The sequence below is a fragment of the Pecten maximus genome, chromosome 8 (assembly GCF_902652985.1).
Source record: "Pecten maximus chromosome 8, xPecMax1.1, whole genome shotgun sequence".
Classification (NCBI taxonomy): domain Eukaryota; kingdom Metazoa; phylum Mollusca; class Bivalvia; order Pectinida; family Pectinidae; genus Pecten; species Pecten maximus.
In genome coordinates this window covers 44,470,688-44,489,770 of record NC_047022.1, presented here as the reverse complement: position 1 = coordinate 44,489,770, position 19,083 = coordinate 44,470,688, and the positions used below count along the sequence as shown (strand labels likewise).

The window sequence follows — 19,083 nt, the reverse complement described above, 5'->3', positions numbered from 1 at the left end:
ACCCCAAACCCCCTCCCACTAACACCCGTACCCACTAACCCCAAACCCCTCCCACTACTACACCTACCCACACTAACCCCAAACCCCCTCCCACTACTACACCTACCGACACTAAACCCCAAACCCTCCCACTACTACACCTACCCACACTAACCCCAAACCCCTCCCACCACTACACCTACCGACACTAACCCCAAACCCCTCCCACCACTACACCTACCCACACTAACCCCAAACCCCTCCCACTACTACACCTACCCCACACTAACCCTAAACCCTTCCCACCACTACACCTACCCACACTAACCCCAAACCCCTCCCACTACTACACCTACCACACTAACCCCAAACCCCCCTCCCACTAACACCCGTACCCACTAACCCCAAACCCCTCCCACTACTACACCTACCCACACTAACCCCAAACCCCCTCCCACTAACACCCGTACCCACTAACCCTAAACCCTTCCCACCACTACACCTACCCACACTAACCCCAAACCCCTCCCACTACTACACCTACCGACACTAACCCCAAACCCCTTCCACCACTACACCTACCGACACTAACCCCAAACCCCTCCCACTACTACAATTACCGACACTAACCCCAAACCCCTCCCACTACTACACCTACCGACACTAACCCCAACCCCTTCCACCACTACACCTACCGACACTAACCCCAAACCCCTCCCACCACTACACCTACCGACACTAACCCCAAACCCCTCCCACTACTACACCTACCCACACTAACCCCAACCCCTCCCACCACTACACCTACCCACACTAACCCCAAACCCCTCCCACTACTACACCTACCGACACTAACCCCACCCCCTTCCACCACTACACCTACCGACACTAACCCCAAACCCCTCCCACTACTACACCTACCCACACTAACCCTAAACCCTTCCCACCACTACCCTTCCCACCACTACCCCCCCCCCCCCCCCCCCCCCACTTACTCCCCCCCCCCTTACATTCCCAGGACTTCTCCCACTGCCCCTTACGTTACCCGCACTACTCCTAAACCCCTCCCATTCCTACCCCCCCCTCCACTTCCCCTCCCCTTACATTCCCAGTACTCCTCCTCTCACTGCCCCCTCCATAAAATCTTCCTCACAAAAATAGATTTCCACAAAATGGAAGGCCACTACTCCCCCATCATCTCCCTCTTCCACACATACATTTTAATTTCATCTCCCACTCCTTCTCCCATCCCATCGATCTGTCGTTAAACTTCTGAATCCCATGAACCTATTGAGTCTACTACCTACAAAATGAAGCTACAAAAAAAATTTTCTACGACTCTCCCAACAGGTGTTATCTCCTCTCTTCCTACGATATAACCAGACGCTATACCGGCCCTCTCCTGGTCCCCAGCCTACCCCATAGGTTCCCTCTCCTTGTCCCCAGCCGACCCCATAGGTTCCCTCTCCTGGTCCCCGACCGACCCCATAGGTTCCCTCTCCTGGTCCCCAGTCGACCCCATAGGTTCCCTCTCCTGGTCCCCAACCGACCCCATAGGTTCCCTCTCCTGGTCCCCAGCCGACCCCATAGGTTCCCTTTCCTGGTCCCCAGCCTACCCCATAGGTTCCCTCTCCTGGTCCCCAGCCGACCCCATAGGTTCCCTCTCCTGGTCCCCAGCCGACCCCATAGGTTCCCTCTCCTGGTCCCCAGCCGACCCCATAGGTTCCCTCTCCTGGTCCCCAGCCGACCCCATAGGTTCCCTCTCCTGGTCCCCAGCCGACCCCATAGGTTCCCTCTCCTGGTCCCCAGCCGACCCTATAGGTTCCCTCTCCTGGTCCCCAGCCGACCCCATAGGTTCCCTCTCCTGGTCCCCAACCGACCCCATAGGTTCCCTCTCCTGGTCCCCAGCCGACCCTATAGGTTCCCTCTCCTGGTCCCCAGCCGACCCCATAGGTTCCCTCTCCTGGTCCCCAGCCGACCCCATAGGTTCCCTCTCCTGGTCCCCAGCCGACCCCATAGGTTCCCTCTCCTGGTCCCCAGCCGACCCTATAGGTTCCCTCTCCTGGTCCCCAGCCGACCCCATAGGTTCCCTCTCCTGGTCCCCAGCCGACCCCATAGGTTCCCTCTCCTGGTCCCCAACCGACCCCATAGGTTCCCTCTCCTGGTCCCCAGCCGACCCTATAGGTTCCCTCTCCTGGTCCCCAGCCGACCCCATAGGTTCCCTCTCCTGGTCCCCAGCCGACCCCATAGGTTCCCTCTCCTGGTCTCCAGTCGACCCCATAAATTCCCTCCCTGGCCCCTCCTCGATGAATGACTGTGTTATCTTCTTGCCTCCGAACCCCAGTCAGATTTTGAACTAATTGTCTCAATGTTTCTCTCGGAACCGAACCATAAACATTAGTAGTGGTAAGAAATTCCTAGCGATAGTGCTCACTGCTACTGTTACATAGACCCGGAAGTCTCACTATAGAAATTCCAATGAAAAACTTAAGATGAGATTTCAAGGCAACACTGCTATCATGTACATGTCACTATTGGATACACCGGGAGAAGCTACTTAATTTGCTCAGTAACATCTAAAGAAAGTTAAACTTACATGGAATAATTACGGGATCAATAAAGATACCTCTACATGTATAATGATATACTTGAAAGCGAATACAAATATTGGTGTTATAGACTATGACGTCTAACCTGTATCATAGGGGACTACGACGTCTAACCTGTATCATAGGGGACTACGACGTCTAACCTGTATCATAGGGGACTACGACGTCTAACCTGTATCATAGGGGACTACGACGTCTAACCTGTATCATAGGGGACTACGACGTCTAACCTGTATCATAGGGGACTACGACGTCTAACCTGTATCATAGGGGACTACGACGTCTAACCTGTATCATAGGGACTACGACGTCTAACCTGTATCATAGGGACTACGACGTCTGACCTGTATCATAGGGGACTACGACGTCTGACCTGTATCATAGGGGACTACGACGTCTAACCTGTATCATAGGGACTACGACGTCTAACCTGTATCATAGGGGACTACGACGTCTAACCTGTATCATAGGGGACTACGACGTCTAACCTGTATCATAGGGGACTACGACGTCTAACCTGTATCATAGGGGACTACGACGTCTAACCTGTATCACAGGGGACTACGACGTCTAACCTGTATCATAGGGGGACTACGACGTCTAACCTGTATCATAGGGGGACTACGACGTCTAACCTGTATCATAGGGGGACTACGACGTCTAACCTGTATCATAGGGGACTACGACGTCTAACCTGTATCATAGGGGACTACGACGTCTAACCTGTATCATAGGGGACTACGACGTCTAACCTGTATCATAGGGACTACGACGTCTAACCTGTATCATAGGGGGACTACGACGTCTAACCTGTATCATAGGGGACTACGACGTCTAACCTGTATCATAGGGACTACGACGTCTAACCTGTATCATAGGGGACTTCGACGTCTAACCTGTATCATAGGGGACTACGACGTCTAACCTGTATCATAGGGACTACGACGTCTAACCTGTATCATAGTATAGAGCACTTGGGACATGACTAACGTCACGTTAAATATTTGACCTTTATAATCCACTGACCTTGATCTTGCATGAATCTACACCACGTGTTTCTAGCATATATCTTTGTCGAAACAAGACCAATTCGTGATCTTATAAATTATCACTTGCATCACTTACCTGGATATTTCAGTTATACCAGGTATTTTCCTACTTGTAAACTGCCTTTGCCAACAATGGTTTAAACTACAGGTGGACCAAATCCTGTTATTCACGAAAAAACAACGATTTCTATTTTTTCCTCGCTGCTATATTCCCCTATTTGGCCATCTTTGTCTCATTCCAATAGGGCCACATCCTCCACTTATACAACATCAGATTATCTTTACCAAGTTATGCTTCAGACCAAATTTCATCAAAATCCAATCTGGCGTTCAAGACTAGTAGGTATTTAAAGGATTTACCTCAATTTCCCGTATTGGATCCCATCCCTCCGGCCCCAGGGGAGCCTAAACCACCGTTTTTTACCACATTAGAAATTTCATAAAATTCCATTCAAACGTTCAGGACTAGTAGCGATTTTAATGATTTACCTCAATTTCCCCTATTACGCCCCGCCCCTCCCGCCCCAGGGTAGGCACACCTTCCGTTTATACAATGTTTTATCTCCTTTGCCCAATAATGCTCCAGACCAAATGTCATCAAAATCCATTCAAGCGTTCAGGACTAGTAGGTATTTAAAGACAATGTTGACAGACGACGGATGCTGCACCGTTGCATAAGCTCTGGGCAATGAGTGCTAAAAATGTCCATAAATACTGGAATATGATCAATATTGATAAGGTTTGGATGCTGGCAAACGTGACCCTGACCTAGGTTTTCAGGCATACAAATGTTGACCCTGACCTAGGTTTTCACGCATACAAATGTTGACCCTGACCTAGGTTTTCACGCATACAAATGTTGACCCTGACCTAGGTTTTCACGCATACAAATGTTGACCCTGACCTAGGTTTTCACGCATACAAATATTGACCCTTACCTAGGTTTTCACGCTTACAAATATTGACCCTGACCTAGGTTTTCACGCATACAAATGTTGACCCTTACCTAGGTTTTCACGCATATAAATGTTGACCCTGACCTAGGTTTTCAGGCATACAAATGGTGACCCTGACCTTGGTTTCCAAAATGTTGACCTCACCTTGGTTTTCGCGCATACATATGTTGACCCAGACCTTGGTTTCCAAAATGTTGACCTCATCTTGGTTTTCGTGCATATGAAGTTACAAAGAGAAGCACATATGCGAACGATCCTGGGACGAGACAAAAAAAAGACTTTGATCATGATATTCCAGATGGCCAGACACGGGGCGATTTGTAATGTTAATTACATGTACGTTACTGAGCCAGGATCGTGGGTTGTAACCACGGACAAATACAAAAATCAAAACAATGCGTTTTTTCTCTCTCAATGTTTGTTTTTATTTTTTAAAGCATAATTTGTCGCTGTAAATCGTATGCTCTACATCCAAGTAAGTGACACTGACCTTGACGGCTAATGTCCCTAAGACTGACCATTGCACAACACTGACCAGCAGATTCACGCCCTAACTCATGCATACGACGTTTTAGATATCTACCATTAGAAGCGGAAATGTCCCTCAAACCATCATTACCCCATACAATGTGTTGTACATGCGCTGCAACATTTCAGAAAATTCCGGAAAGCTACAAATCCGTTCCGACCTTTGTCTAAATTTTCCGAGGTGTTGTTATAATAATTCCTACAGATATTTAGCCCTGCCAAAAATAATGGAGGAATGATTTACCGAGCTCGTGAGTCACATCTCTCAAAACAAAACGGCGAGGTTTTCACAAGACAAGTGCTCGTCACCGAATAACGGTTCATTTACACAGGATGTCGTTTATGATTGAATGTGTTATATATACTTATAATCTTGCAGCTTTCTTTAGTTGTACTACCACCATCATGAATACACTACCGAGAAACTACGTGATGATTTTACTATAATGTTGAACACGACACTTAATTCTATGTACATATTATTTATCTATCTACCGTGCACAGGACACAACACCAGGGAACAGGATCACGGAGAGAAAATCATCCTAAGGTACGAGTCATTCTAAAAGCTCCCGTTTAGTGCAGCATCCAGTCTTTACAGAATACACGGCAGCTTCCAGAACTTTTCGCCCGCTGATTGGTATAACTATGGATGCTGAAATTAACTGGCTTTTAAAATCACTCATGCACTAAAGGAGCCCGTGCTGATCACCTGTGAATGTTAATATAGTTATGACGTCATTGTAGTCCTTGACTGGTCATAAAATAGGGACTTCATTTGGTCAGTATTTAACAGCAGAACCGATAAGTCGCGATGTTTAGTATCATAAAATGATACACCTCTGGTATTTCTACTATTCGCAGACCATAGTGCGCATATCACGTGATAGATTTGTCCAATCGCAGGCTTGATTTGGATTTAGTGCTTCAGGTGATACTTTTTAGTTTCGTATGAAATCTCCGATATTTTAAAGTTGGCGATTCCCATTCCCTATCTTTTGTTCGCAATGAAGCAGTCTATGCACGAGCTCTACGACATCACATGTTCAAACTCTCCAAGTACTCCGCAATGATACTAACAGCTTTGTTGAGGTTCCCTTGTTGGCTACCCTCGGGACAATGACCAATCACCACAGCCGTTTTAGAAGCTTGTAACGTTACAGATCCTAGGTCCTTCTTTTTCGCCATGGCAGTTTTTTGGTCCTCTTCCCTCAGAAATTGGTATTTTACTCCCTCTATGTATATTCCGCTGGTTTGGAATAATCCGAAATTCTTCCCTTTAAAAACACTGGCAATGTCAGCACACTCCTGAGGATCTGGTTTGAAGGCATTTGGATGTTCGTCTGTTGTCCATTTAGCCCCGCCGTCCAGACCAATAATACAGGCGCGGTCAGCGTTAATCCTTCCGGAACCGTCCTTACTATAGGCCCTCAAGTTGTCTATGTATGAATCCCAAGACATTGTGATAGCTAGTGTGCAGGTCTGAAACATACAAATAAAGCATTAATACAACAAAGATGTAAATACGGATCGATTCGACAGATTCATTGTATCAAAGTTGTTGGCGGTTGTGTATATCTGACTGGCGGACATACGATGAGTCTTCAGATATCTAGGTTTGGACATGGGCGGGTGTGTGTATATCTGACAGGCGGACGGTTTGGACATGGGCGGGTGTGTGTATATCTGACAGGCGGACGGTTTGGACATGGGCGGGTGTGTGTATATCTGACAGGCAGACGGTTTGGACATGGGCGGGTGTGTGTATATCTGACAGGCGGACATAGAATAAGTTTAAGGATATCTAGATATTGTGTTTATCTAGATTTGGTTACGGGACATTTTAGTGAGTATCTAGATCTGCTATTGGACAAGATTGTGTCTTTCTTGATTTGGCAATGGTATCAGTTGGTGTTCTTTCTAGATTTGATCAAGTTTGGTTGGGATAAAGGATGAATTGTTGGGGTTTCTGTATGGGGAAAGGTCACAGTATTAACGGTAATTGTTATGTGTTTTAAAAGTGCGGACGATTTAACTGATGTCTAGATAAACAAGATCCGGCCTCATACTGTCAAAACAATTAACCAGGATAGAAATATCTCTACGGTACAAATTAATCAGGGTAACATGTCTTGGGAAGGACACTTCGTCCCACCATTGATAAAGGAATTAATATTAACTTAAATGTGGTTTTCCCATCCTATGATTAATTTGTGTATACGTAATAAAGTTCTGTATTGAATAAAAATCAGGTTTAAACTAAATATTTTCTGTATTAACCCACGAAATGAACGGAAATCTGACCAGGGCGTCTACTAGGCGTTTTTTGTTGTTGTTGTTTTCTTTTCTTGCTATTAATTTACTTTTTTCTATATCAGATATTCGATTGTTTTTTTTTATTTACTTATTTCAAGAAATTTCATTATTATTTTCTTTATTTTTGATATACAAAAAATATATCAAAAATTTGAATTCTTGATATAGAAAATTAGGTGATAATGAGGCTGCCTTTTTTTCAATTCATTATTTTTTATCTCAAAGAATTCGACATTTTAACATCAGAGACGATTTGTTGATTTCGAGAATTATTTTTTTACATAAAAAAATAAGATTCAATTTCTAATTTTAAAATCTAATTGATGATATAAAAACATTTAGCCCCTGTCATGTACTCTACTGGATAAATGTTCTCATAAACGGTGAAAAAATAGAGCTGTATTGAACCACAGTATCATAGGTTAGTGACGAGTGTTTGAGTGTTTCTAACACAATACCTCATCACCGCTGGATGGAACAGCCAGATAATATGGTCACTGTACACATTAGATTTATATAGAATTTGTAATAAAATAAAAACTACGCTGTTTGATTCGTATTGCAGTCAGTATTACAAGATCGATGCAATCTTCATAATAATTTCAAATATCCATGCGAAGCATAAACAATTCGGCAGATGTTCAGGGCAGGAATATGCTGTGCTTGGCAGAGGAGTGGATATCACTCAATGTCTTACACCACGGACAATGTGTCTACTCAAGGTTGACTCAACGAAAAAACATATAAATTTGATAAAATGAACATTATCAGTACAATAAGTATCTCCGTCATATCGTCCGTAAACTCACAAATCTGTCTGGAATGGTCGTTATAAGTAGACATTATTGGATCAGGATAGCAGGCCTTCATGCAAATAAAAAAATCTTGAATCTTGCAATCATGGTACGGGCCCAGTACCATGACCCTGTGCCTCTTGGTCACTGAGAAGAAGTAAATTAAAGATTCCAATACATTTGACCTCTGTGACCTTGAAAGAATGCCAAGGTCATTCATTTGAAAAAAAACTTGATAGCCCTTCATTTAATCATGGTACGGGCCCAATGTCATAACCCTGTGCCACTTGGTTACTGAGAAGAAGTAAATTAAAGATTCCAACACATTTGACCTCTGTGACCTTGAAAGAAGATCAAGGTCATTCATTTGAACAAAATCAGTAGCCCCGCATTCCAGCATGCTACTGGTCCAATGTCATGACCCTGTGCCTCTTGGCTACTGAGAAGAAGTAAATTAAAGACTTTAACACATTTGACATATGTGACATTGAAAGAATGTCAACATCATTCATTGTAATAAACTTGGTAGCCCTGCATCCCAGCATGATTCTGACCCAATTCATGACCCTGGGCGTCTTGGTTACTGAGAAGACTTGGAAAATGTAATTGATGAACAACAGAAGAGTTCTTTTTTAGTAAATCTTTTTTGGTAAAATTATGTTTCATACATTTCATTATTACGTTTGAATTGTTATAAAATTGTGTAATCTAAATTGTGACATTAACAAGATAATATCAGGTCGGATCGACTTCCTAGAGTGATCCAATACCAAACAGGAAATTTCAATGTGATTTAGACATTTTTAGTTCCATTCAGCTACACGTTAACTACCTTATAAACCGACCATGATTCGACTGAAGAATTCTTTTAAAACTGTTCCGCATTTTTCGCTGTAACTATTATTAGAGCCATAATTGTCTACATTGGGGTTTTGAAAATGGAACATGGGTCACGTTTACAGCCGTGTACTGCTTCACTCCACTACATTGTGTATCGGGAGGAAGTCACTTCATAACACCAGGAAACCGGAAACAGGACTTTTCCGTACCTTACGCCATGCCAAGTGTTGGTAGTCCGGTGGAGGAAAGGGTTAGGTTATCGCCGTGTACACGTGTAGCTTGAACTTCCGGTACTGACGAGTACATCGCTTACATACATGTACCTATACACGAGGGAATTCGTTCGGAGACAAAATTTTAACAAGTGAAACTGAATATGGTCCAAGCGTGCTTTGTACACAGTTAAACCAGTAAACAAGAGGCACAGGCAGTCTACATCGCTCATCTGGATTTCAGTAATCAGGGCAAAATATTTTGAGCTACATTATAATTGTTATATCTTTTTTTTTTTTTTGCTGCATATTCCCACTAAGCTTTAAAGCAAATATGGACCAAATCCAGTCTTATCAAGAAATAAAGAGTTTTTTTGTTGTTGTTGTTGTTGTTGGGGGGGGCTGCACATTTGCCTATTTCTAATTAGGCCTTCTCTATTAATACTCTTGATTAAAATCCATTAAATCGTTCAGGACTAGTAGCGATTTAAAAAAAAAATACCCCAATTTCCCCTATTGGGCCCCATCCATCTGGCCCCAAGGGGTCACAGTCACCATTTATGCACAATCTGATTTCCACGTCCCTCAAAGATGCTGTTGACCAAATTTAGTTTAAATCCGTTCAGTGCTTTTTGACAAGTAGCGATTAAATGGCTTACCTTTATTTCTGCTATTTCCCTATTGAGCCCCACCCCTCTTGCCCTAAGAGGTCAGTGTCAGAGTCACCATTTATGATAAAATGTGTGCCCTTTACCCTAATGATGTTTCTTACCAAACTGGGTTAAAATCCATTCACAACTTTATATCTAGTAGCGACTTCAAGGAATTCCGACAATTTCCTCTATTGGGCCCCGTCCCTCTGACAGAGTTATAATTAATGAAAAAAAATCTGTTTCCCTCCCCCCCCCCCCCCCCCCCCCCCCCCCCCCCCCCCCCAATGATGTTTGGTTTTAAATCCATCTCAAACTTTTTGACAGGTAGCGATATGAAGGAATACGACGCATACGTAGGAAGTGTGGCGGGGTATAGTAGTGAAGCATGGGGTTTCCATATAACCCCCGATATTGTGAAAGTGCATTAGATTTTTGTAAAAATATTCTTGGAGTTAAACGGTCGACACCAAATGCTATGATATACTTTGAAATGGGAAGGTTTCCAATGGTCCCCTCTCGTAAATTAAAAATATTTAAATACTGGTGTAAATTAACTTCTACCAAGAATTGTATATTAAATGCATGTTACGAATATATGTACAAAGATTGAACCCAAACTGTAAAAACAGGGTTGCCAAAGTCAACCACGAGCAGTGCTCACTAGGTACGGTGAACATGTGGGTTTGCCAACACGTTACAAATATAAGTTATTGCATAGCTACAGTAAAACAACAGTTTCAAACAAGAATGTGAGATTTTTGTTTGTATTATCGCCGAAATATGTTTTATACAGGCATGTTATAGATCATTTAACGTTGTAAACATATCTTTTATAACCAATTCCTGCTAATTATAAAAAAAATCTATTGTTAGATTACGTTTATCGTCCCATTGTCTTCTTATCGAATCATGTGGACATAGAAACGTACCTGGGCACTTAGAACCTGCCCTGTTTGTCTTACTGACATCGAGGATAAATATCACCTCATTTTCAAATGCCCCTTTTACAGTAAACTGAGAATCAAATATATTAAGCTCTATTTTCGTATAAATCCCTCCGTCTTCAAATTAGTTATATTTCTATCGTCTGGTACTACAAAAGAATTGTGTAATTTAGGAAAATGTGTTCGTCATGCAAACATATTACGAGGAAATCATTTAGCAGAACATTAGATTTTGTATGATTGTCCCTGGACATATTTATTGTAATTTAATGTATGCAAATCTTATATCCATGAACTGTATCAGTTTTCGATTAATAAAGAATTTAATTGAATGTTTCCCTTATTGGGCCCCACCACTCTGGCCCCATGTTGGTCAGGGTCACCATTTATCCAAAATCTGTTTCCCTTTCCCCAAGGATGCTTCTGAATGAATTGGGTTCAGATTTCTTCATAACTTTATGACAGGGAGCGATTTAACGGCATTTCTCTCTATTTCCCTTATTGGACCCCGCCCTTCTGGACCCCTCCCTCTGGACCCTTGAGGGTCAGAGTCACTGTTTACGGATCGTTTCCCCTTCAAATTCACCCAAAGGACGTTTCTGACCACAGTAGATTTCAATCCGTTAAAACTTTATGACTAGTAGAGATTTAAAGCAAATGTTGACGGACGACGGACGCCATTGCATAAGCTCTCCGGACCCTTAATTCCACTCGTACAAAGTTAAACCAGTACAAGAGCCCAATGGGTCCGATTCAATCAGTTGCTATCCAATTATCCTTTTTATACATAAACATAATTAAGAACAAGTGTATCAGAGACCAAATATAATATCTCAGGATCTGGCAGTTATCATATAGTGTTTCTTTTAAATATTTTGTCCAATTTAACTTTTCAAACTTAAATTATGGCCCAGGTCATTCTTTTGAACAAACTTCCTAGCCTTCACCCAAGCATGCTACAGACCCAATATCAACTCCCTGTGCCTCTTGGTTATTGACAAGACGTCGTTAAAAGATTTTAGCCTATTTGACACCCGGAGACCTTGAATGTAGGTCAAGGTCATTCATAGCCTTTCACCTAAGCATGCTACAGACTCAGTATCAAATCCCTGCCTCTTGGTTATTAAGAAGTCGTTTAAAGAGTTTAGCCTATTCAGCCCTGTGACATTGAATGTCGGTCAAGGTTATTCATTTGGTCAAACTTGGTAGCCCTTCATCCCAGCATGCTCTACAGACCCAATACCAAGGTCCTTGGCCTCTTTTGGTTGAGAGGAAGTCGTTTAAAGGATTTAGCCTTTTTGACCCATCGACTCATATAGTAGCTGGTGGCTACCTCACTAAACAAGCAGTTTGCATGTAACGAAAAAACTTGCGGTGAAGTGACTTGTTTAAATACACAACCACAACAGCACAGGACGGCTCAATTACAATTACAGTCACCTCAAAACTTTCACATTGCGGCAAGTCTGAGGCGACAGAGCGTCGCGGCTAAATTGAGTCAAAAAGTAACATGAAAGATTGAAAAAATCACAAGGAAACATCTGAGATAAAGCATTCTGGACAACTCGGATCTTTAAGGTGAGATAAATAATTGTATTCAGGACGATTCGGATCTTTAAGGCGAGATAAATAATTGTATTCAGGACAATTCGGATCTTTAAAGTGAGATAAATAATTGTATTCAGGACAATTCGGATCTTTAAGGCGAGATAAATAATTGCATTCAGGACAATTCGGATCTTTAAGGCGAGATAAATAATTGCATTCAGGACAATTCGGATCTTTAAGACGAGATAAATAATTGCATTCAGGACAATTCGGATCTTTAAGGCGAGATAAATAATTGCATTCAGGACAATTCGGATCTTTAAGGCGAGATAAATAATTGCATTCAGGACAATTCGGATCTTTAAGGCGAGATAAATAATTGCATTCAGGACAATTCGGATCTTTAAGGCGAGATAAATAATTGCATTTCAGGACAATTCGGATCTTTAAGGCGAGATAAATAATTGCATTCAGGACAATTCGGATCTTTAAGGCGAGATAAATAATTGCATTCAGGACAATTCGGATCTTTAAGGCGAGATAAATAATTGCATTCAGGACAATTCGGATCTTTAAGGCGAGATAAATAATTGCATTCAGGACAATTCGGATCTTTAAGGCGAGATAAATAATTGCATTCAGGACAATTCGGATCTTTAAGGCGAGATAAATAATTGTATTCAGGACAATTCGGATCTTTAAAGTGAGATAAATAATTGCATTCAGGACAATTCGGATCTTTAAGGCGAGATAAATAATTGTATTCAGGACAATTCGGATCTTTAAAGTGAGATAAATAATTGCATTCAGGACAATTCGGATCTTTAAGGCGAGATAAATAATTGTATTCAGGACAATTCGGATCTTTAAGTGAGATAAATAATTGTATTCAGGACAATTCGGATCTTTAAGGCGAGATAAATAATTGTATTCAGGACAATTCAGATCTTTATGGAGAGATAAATAATTGTATTCAGGACAATTCGGATCTTTAAGGCGAGATAAATAATTGTACATAAAGATATAGTGACCCGACTGTGCCGGTGCGTTTCGCACGAATTGCCATCCCACACTCTATACAAGCGGGAAAAAGAAACCCTTTCTTACTCTCCTCAACAGTGACCCCATCAATGTATTTATTTCCTATGAGGGATATTATTCCACTCCTGAATAAGAGCCTGCGTGAGTTGAGCGACATTCTATGGAAGTTGACAAGCTTCCTAACCCTCCTGTCTAGCTCGTCCCACAAATGCTCGATCAGGGACATATCTGGACTGTATGATAGCCAATCAAGAACTAGAAAGCTGTTTTGAGCAAAGTCGTGACAACCCTAGGCATGTATGGGGTCTCGTGTTGTCCTGCTGCAACGTAAGGTTACATTAATTGAAGGATAAGAGGAAGATTGTGTGGTCTAAAGACCTGACCCGATATCTTACTGCTGTAAGATTACCATGGATAATCACGAGGTGTTTTCACTCCTTGAACTATTCCTGTCCATACCATAACAGATCGAATCTTTCGCTTTCCGTTACGCATGCATCAGAATATCGCTCACCACGACGTCAATAGACACGCTGTCATCCTCTAATGGGCCGAATGAAACTGATGAGATACATGTGCAAGCAGCCACTGCATTCGACGTTTGCGTCGCCTCTGCATACGTTTCGCACCAACATAGGGGCTTCGAGGCCTTAAATAAAGCTCCCACAACCGACTCATAATTATAACCGTTCTTAGACACACAAGCCGACCACGAGTGTCCGACAACTTGACGTGCCGTCTCCCATCTGAAATCAGTTACGGAGGTGGCTCAGAGACGCCCCACTAAATGGGATATTGTTTTCTCATGTAGTGCAGGGCTACATGATGTTGCGAATGCCCCTGCATTACCAAAGCAATGGCTCTGACCCTCGCGACTTAACTCGAATCGCGGCATTTCGCTGTACAATCGTTTTGAACAGAAATGTGTTACTGGTCTGTACTGCTACGATGTTCGATATGTAATGATACCCTGTATACACACTTTCTTGAAAAATCACGCAGCGTTGAGGGATCCCCCACCTTGTGATAGTCCGAAATGTTTTGCTGATTTATATCGCTAGTCAACGAACGACAAAGTATGGTGGGAACTAATCAATGAACAAGAGGCCTATGGGCCTAAACGGTCATCTGAGTTACGAAATATTTCAAGTCAGTTTGACCCTTTCTATCCCTCCCCATCAGCCCTGGTAAACATGTGCAGAACATCAAACTATTATCTAATGCTGATAATTCTAAACAAGAGACCAATGGGCCTTCACGGTCGCATGAGTTTTAATATACTTAGGCAGATATGATTCCCGTGACTTGAATTTGAGGTCAATGTCCTAGCATACTAAAGGCCCAATAACAGGTCTCTGGGCCTCTTACTTAGAGAGAATATTTTGTTTTATGATTTTGACATATTTGACCCTGTGACCTTGAATGAATGTCAGAAGTCATTTATTTTAACAATCTTGATGGCCCTACACCCAAGCATGCTTCAGGCCCCATATCAGGTCTCTAGGCCTCTTTGTTTCCTAGTCTTTAATATTTTAGCAATATTTGACTCCTGTGACCTAGAATCATGGTCAAGGTCATCCATTTAAACAAACTTTGAAACCCTTCATCTCAGCATGCTACAAGCCCAATATCATTTCTAAGGACCTCTTCATTAGTGAAAATAAGTTATTCAAAGATTTTAGCATAATTGACCTGTGACCTTGAAGGTCAAGGTCATCCATTAGTACAAACTTTGCAACCCTTCATCAGAACACGTTACAAACCAAAATATTGAGTCTTTGGGCCACTTGGTTATCCAGAAGTCATTTAAAGCTTTTAGCATATTTGACCCCTATGACCTTTAATGAAGGTCAAAGTCATTCATTTGAAAAAAACATGCTACAGGCAGTTGTTTTAAACAAGAGGCCCAAGGGCCTTAACGGTCATCCGACTCTAAATTAAAGACCTCTATACTTTATACTATTGTAGTATACATTCTCTGTAGCGAGTATAGTGGCACTGTTGGCCATGGTGCAAGTGGTCATCTTGGAATTTGGATCAACCCGAAAAATAACAACACTTGATTAAGACTATCTCAGGATCATTTCTGGTATATTTGAGCTGAATCCCACTGGTGGAATTTGAGAATGTTTGAAATACGTGTTTGTTCAGGAAAACCATGATTGCGCAATCATGTTACAAAATGGCCACCATGACTGCCATGTCAAAGTTTTAACGAGGCTGAAAAATGACAACACTTTGTTGGCTCTCCTTCCTTAACATCCTCACCAATTTACAGCTCAATGGCACCAGTGGAACTGGAGAAGTTTAAAATGTGTTTTTCAAGATGGCCGTCATGGTGGCCATCTTGGATTTCTGACCGACCTGAACAATAACAACACTTGGTCAGGACCATCGCAAGATCCTTCCAGCTCAATCCCACTATTGGAATTTAAGAAGAAATTTGAAATGTGAAAAGTTTACGCACGGCGCACATGTACAAAGAAGCATGATGACTATAGATCATCCTGACCCTTCGGCCTTTTAGACCCGTGACCTAAATGTAGGCCAAGGTCCTTTATTTGGACAAACTTGATAGCCTGTCGCCCTATCAGGTCTATATGCATCATGTTTATGGAGAAGAAGCTCTTTAAAGGAAAAAGTTGACGCCAAACGGATGGACGCTGGACGGAAGGCCCGAATCGCTCACATAGCCAGTTAAGAATGGCAAAATTATTTTTTCCAATTTCCATGTTGACTGTAAAATATCAATTTATATATTACATTTCGACAATTTACCTTGTCTGTACTATATGTTTTATATTATTTATGGTATAGAATTTTTCTAACAGGTGAAATGATTCTCTTACAGGGTTTTGCTTTGTCCAGTCAGTAAATGTTATTGAAATACCAATGAACTCTGTTGGCGTTTCTGTTAAATCAAACATAATGTGAAACCATTTATGTTTCCTTGCGATGCTCGATGTGAAGCATGTTGTTGATCAGGTGGCCTTGAAAACAGGTCAAGGTCATTTTTATGAGGACACTTTATACCACTTTGCCAAAGGTATACTTACCTGCTGGCAAAATATCAGCCCTCCGGAACTTTAGGATTCTTGAAGTTTGTAACATATTTGAGCCCTTTGACATTGAAAATAGATCATGGGCATTTATATGTGGAGCTTGTATTGCATACCACTGTGTACCAGGTACCTACTGTCAACTCACCATGTTTCTTGGTCTTCCAGAACTGGAAAAAAAGGTTCCTGAAATTTCCAAAATATTTGAGCACTGTGATCTCACAAATAGGTCAAGGTCATTAATACAAGGACATTTCTTAGCACTCCATAGCAGGAAACGTCTCGCCAAAAGATGAGCGCCCTTGGTCTTTAAAGAACTTAAGAAGCTTCAAAGATTTTTTTTTTACTATTATGTCAGTGTGACCTTCAAAATAAATCAAGGTCATTTATATGAGGAAACTTTATATCCCTCTTCCATATAAGTGCCCGTTACCAACATATCAGGTCTCTGGGTCTTCTGGAACTGGAAAAATCTTGAAGCTTTTGTCATGTTTGACCCCTGTGACCTTGAAAATAGGTCAAAGTATCTTCCCAATATACTTCCTGGCCAAATTTGAGTTCTTGCTTATATCTTTTTTCTAGAAGAAGTTGAAATTTGATAGGCGGACAGATGGTGGACGTCCAACTTGTCATAAACTCACTAGCACTTTGTGCCATGCGAGCTAATGAATGTAAATAAAACCCTGGATGTCTACCTTGCAGCAATTTCATTCCTTAAGAACATATCGCTGGACATGACAAGCCCATAAGAACCGAGATTATTGCGGGGAAACCAAAGTGTTACGATAAGCCTACATTAAATTAACCTTCCAACTGTAAACAGATCCATCTCCATCCCCCTACAGGATTCGAAATAAACTCTTTATAAGCAGCAAAATGCCAGTTAAATTGCAGAAATGCTGATTAAAATTTTGTATACTCTCAATTTTTTGCTAGTGTTTCCCATGCTATTTGTTCATATATGTGCTTCAGGAGCAAAATAGTGAAAATTTGAGTGCAAAATAGATACCAACTTTCAAAATTATACTTTTAAGAGGAATGAAATCTTTCCGATTAATTGTACGATTCCTGTATTTTCTTAATTTTGCAGCGAAATTAATGAAAACACTGCAGTTATAAAGTCTGCTAGTGGAAACTTAAGGCACTTGCAATGAATTGCTAGTGATGAAGAGGCCTGTGGGATGTTGAATGAAGGTTGTCATCTATTTAACAATCTTTTATCAATGAATGCTACAAACCAGTTATGAGTATCTTGGCTATGTAGAAGTTATTTAAAGATTTTAGCATATTTGCCCCCTGTGACCTTGAAGCCATTATCCCCCCCCCCGGTAGTTCTAAATCTCAAATTCTAAATCTCAAAACCAAATTGTGTTAATGTATCTGTACTCCACTTACAGATCACATTGACCTTCAACCCCAGTGCCAATAATTTGCGTCATCATGTGCACCCTCAGACCAAGGTCCGAGGGCCAATTAATGACCCTCAGACCAAAGACAGAGGGCCGTCATCAGGACTAATAACCCTCAGACCCAGGGTGGTCGGGGCTAATGACCCTCAAACCAAGGGTCGAGGGCCGCCAGAGCTAATGACCCTCAGACCGAGGACCACCAGGGTTAATGACCCTCAGATCAAGGACAGTGGGCCGCCAGAGCTAATGACCCACAGACCAAAGACTGAGGACCATCAGGGCTAATGACCCTCGGACCAAGGACCACCAGGGCTCATAACTATAGCTGTGTCCCAATTCCTCGCATTCTGCTCTCATTACATCACATTATCACATTTGCATTTATAATGATGATATAAATATGAGATAGTCACTTCAAATGGCGTTTCGGTAACAAGGAACCTGTTACAATTTGGGTAAGATAAATTCTATATCCAAAACAGTTTCAGGGAGATGCAAAGTAGGAAGAGTCAATCACAACAGTTAAAGGAGACCTCATCAATGCTTCATTTTTATTGGTCCAATAAAAAGTAACCATTGAGGTCTCCTTTGACTGTTGTGATCGACTCTTCATACTTTGCATTATACCTTACTTCAATCACCCTGCATATCTCTGGATATCCAGCTCAGGGACCCAGGAACTCAGTACTCCAGCCACCGATATACTCACTGGTGTTGGCTCTACACCCCTTTTCACAGTTTCAGGGAGATGTAATGAAATATAACAAATACAAATGTTAATTTTTTTTTTACATATTATTTATATTGAAGTATGGTCATCTATATTCACGAGGAAATAACAGAGCTAGTGTATTGGCAATCTGCACTAGATTTGGCCACAAACTTGGAGAGAAAAGCACTTGGAGCATCAGTCTTGTTTTATCCTTGCTTTACCTAGGCCACCAGTAGCAAATTTTGTAAACAAAATATAGACACATCACATTTTGAAATCTTGAAACCGGCATTTAAAAGCACTGAAAATTGTATAACAATAGCTTGTTACTTTGAGCTAGCTATACAGCAAAGTTACTGATTTGAAACATTTAGCAATAGAATAATTATGGAATTCACAGTGCCCTTGGAACGGTATTTCCTGTAGAGCTTTTT

General features: G+C 41.8%; 2 protein-coding genes across 2 annotated transcripts in view; both read right to left on the bottom strand.

Moving 5' to 3' along the window:
• Window positions 1–1,591: 1,591 nt before the first annotated feature.
• On the bottom strand, window positions 1,592–2,260 carry LOC117332357 (S-antigen protein-like). Its single transcript, XM_033891243.1, has one exon. The coding sequence runs from the start codon at window positions 2,258–2,260 to the stop codon at window positions 1,592–1,594; it is 669 nt and encodes a 222-aa protein (XP_033747134.1).
• A 2,733-nt stretch (window positions 2,261–4,993) lies between these two features.
• LOC117333636 (profilin-like) overlaps window positions 4,994–19,083 on the bottom strand; it is a 32,578-nt gene continuing 18,488 nt past the window's right edge. Inside the window, exon 2 of the mRNA XM_033893036.1 lies at window positions 4,994–6,603. Coding sequence (XP_033748927.1) covers window positions 6,160–6,582 — 423 coding nt within the window. The 5' untranslated portion in view covers window positions 6,583–6,603 and the 3' untranslated portion in view covers window positions 4,994–6,159. The remainder of the gene's footprint in view (window positions 6,604–19,083) is intronic.